The following is a 2609-nucleotide window of genomic DNA, read 5'->3' on the forward strand; positions in this document are numbered from 1 at the left end:
TTTGTAGGTGACGGGCCCCACCTTCTCCGTCACCGTGTACGGCCCCTGCCACTTTGCTAGGAATTTGCAGGCCGCGGTTGGGACTAGGACCAGGACGAGGTCTCCAGGTTGGAACTCCGTGGTTGGGCTGCCCGGTCATAGTGGCGTTGTTGGGCCTGTTGCGGCGTGAGGTGCTCCCGAGCGATGGGCATAACTCTGTCGACCCTTTCCCTCATTTCCCGGACGTGTTCGATAGTGGACCGATGGGCGGCGGCTGTTGCTCCCAGGCCTCTTTGGCGACGTCGAGTAATCCGCGGGGCTGACGTCCAAACAGGAGCTCAAAGGGAGTGAAGCCGGTGGATGCTTGGGGCACCTCCCGGATCCCGAACAGGACATACGGGAGCATCCGGTCCCAGTCGCGTTTGTCCTCCGCGGCCACTCGGACGGAGCATCCGCTTCAGGGTCTGGTTGAACGTTCCACCAGCCCATCGGTCTGCGGGTGATACGGAGGTGCGGAGCTGTTTGACCTGTAGGAGGCGACAGAGGTCTGCCATGGTCCGGGACATGAACGGCGTACCTTGGTCGGTCAGTATCTCCGCTGGGATGCCGACCCGACTACACAGCAGGAACAACTCCTGGGCGATGGCCTTTGGCGTGGCTTTCCGCGGGGATGGCTTCAGGGTAGCGGGTGGCATAATCCACGATGACCAGGATATGTTCGTGACCCCGGGCGGACTTGACAGCGGGCCCACCAGATCCATGCCTATCCGCTCGAAGGGTACCTCGATGATGGGTAAAGGAATCAACGGGCTGGGGAGGGTGCTGGGTGAGGTCCGCTGGCATGTGGGGCAGGCGCGGCAGAATCGCTTCACCTCCGCATCAAGCCGGGCCAGTGGAAGCGGTCGCGGATCCTTTGGATGGTGTTATGGGCTCCTAGATGGCCGGCCATTGGATGGGAGTGCGCAAGCTCCATCACCGTTCCGTCTTGGTCCGGGTACAACCAGCAGCTGTTTCTCCTCCCCTTCGCGGAGCGACACAGTAGAGCAGGCCATTTTGGACGATGAAGTGGGGGACCGGGTGTGGTGGGGGTTGGACATCCTTCCCTTCGGTCACCCTCACTTGAGTCCAGCAGTGTTTCAGCCGATCGTCCCCGAGTTGTTCCTTGGCGAAGGTCCCGCCTCCTCTAACCTGTTGAAACAGATCAAAGAAGAGGTTAGCAGACTGGGAGGGGGACTCACCGTCTCGAGGACTGTCCGAGGCCAGCAGGACGGGGCGTCGTCGGGGACGTCGGCTGGGCCTCCGGTTCGCGGCCCCGGGCTGGCGGGTTGGGCGGCCATGGTGAGCAGGCGGTCAAAGCCTGGCCAGTTTCTCCCCAGGAGGACTGGGACGGGAAGGTCCTTCATCAGGCCCACTTCTACGGGCCAAGCACCTGGGGCGGCGGCAATGGTGACGCGTCTTGCGGGGACTTGGCGCGTGTCGCCGTGGACGCAGGTGATCGGGAGAACGGCCCTGGATCCTGGCCGTGGGGAAACCACCGACGACTGGACCAGGCTGACCGCACTGCCGGAGTCCAGGAGGGCCCGATAGGGACGCCCATTGACCTCCACGTCTACCTTCGGGGCTGCAAGGGGGGGCTCTTGATGCAGTATACAACCCGCCAGCCATGCCCGGCGTGGTGTGGTGGGAGGCTCTGTGGGCATCGGTTCATCCTGGGGCACGGGAGCCGCCGGCCTGCCTACTGGCCTGAAGGTACCCTCCGCGAGCGCCGCTCCTGGGCACCCTTCGGGAATCGGTGGCGCTCGCTCCCCAGCCTCGCGATGCTGGGCCGCCTCCGCCAGTTCGATGGCGTCCACCAACTCTCCCACGGTGAGCGGGTTCCGCATGCCGGCGGCCTGACGGATGGGGCGCGGAAGCGCCCGAAGCAAACGGTCCACGACTACCCGATCAGCCACTTGGGCGGCGCTGGGGTCTCCTGCCAACAGCCAATGGCGCGCGAGACGAGACAGATCGGCAGCTTGGGCGCGGGCTGGCAACCGGCTGGAATATTCCCATTCGTGCACCAGCTGGGCGGCCGCGATGGGGGAGAGTCCTACCCGGGACAAGATTTCCTTTTTGAGATCTTCATACGAATCCCTCAGCTCCGGTGGCATCGCTGGCAGGCTCGTTGGGGCTCGCCGGTCAACAGCGGCGCCAGCGCGCGCCCACTCGTCCCGCGACCAGCCTTCTTGACTCGCGGTGGTCTCGAACATGAGCAGGAAACTCTCCACGTCGTCGTGGGCCGTCATCTTCGGTATTAACGCTGGCGCTCGGGCGCGGGGGTCGGGCAGCGGAACCCGCTGGGCGGAGGCGGTCCGGAGGGCGGCAATTTCGCGCTCTACCTCTCCTGACGGGCAGCCATATGCTCCACGATCTGCTGTTGGCGAATGCTCACTTCTGTCAGATGCTTCAGCAGCTCTTCCATGGCTGGGGAGTCGACGCCACCTGAATGTGAATCCACAAAGAAAAGAGAGAGGGGTGCGTTATCGGCGGGGGAAAAAAAAGTGCTTGTCGGTGATTCTTCCGGTGTTATGCCCGCATTCTCCACCAGTGTAACGGGCGGAAGAATCACACGACAGGATGAGTGCAATAAA

The 2609-nt window shown here is 63.5% G+C and overlaps 1 protein-coding gene across 1 annotated transcript; it reads right to left on the minus strand.

Annotated features, from left to right (window-relative positions):
- Positions 1-951: 951 nt before the first annotated feature.
- LOC131549143 (uncharacterized) lies at positions 952-2264 on the minus strand. Its single transcript, XM_058790991.1, has 3 exons — positions 1791-2264; positions 1218-1733; positions 952-1167 (listed from the first exon to the last, which is right to left on the minus strand). Exons 1-3 carry the CDS (start codon positions 2262-2264, stop codon positions 952-954), a joined length of 1206 nt encoding a protein of 401 aa, XP_058646974.1.
- Between the last annotated feature and the right edge of the window lie 345 nt (positions 2265-2609).

This window comes from Onychostoma macrolepis, chromosome 11 (genome assembly GCF_012432095.1).
Source record: "Onychostoma macrolepis isolate SWU-2019 chromosome 11, ASM1243209v1, whole genome shotgun sequence".
Classification (NCBI taxonomy): domain Eukaryota; kingdom Metazoa; phylum Chordata; class Actinopteri; order Cypriniformes; family Cyprinidae; genus Onychostoma; species Onychostoma macrolepis.

What these genes read in the sequence shown, in the direction of transcription:
- LOC131549143 (XM_058790991.1), bottom strand. Translation starts at nt 2,264, where the DNA reads ATGACGGCCCACGACGACGTGGAGAGTTTCCTGCTCATGTTCGAGACC. An exon ending in AGGCGGCCCAGCATCGCGAG is followed by an intron (nt 1,734 to 1,790) that starts GCTGGGGAGCGA and finishes GCGCTCGCGGAG; the next exon opens with GGTACCTTCAGGCCAGTAGG. An exon ending in CTCGGACAGTCCTCGAGACG is followed by an intron (nt 1,168 to 1,217) that starts GTGAGTCCCCCT and finishes CTGTTTCAACAG; the next exon opens with GTTAGAGGAGGCGGGACCTT.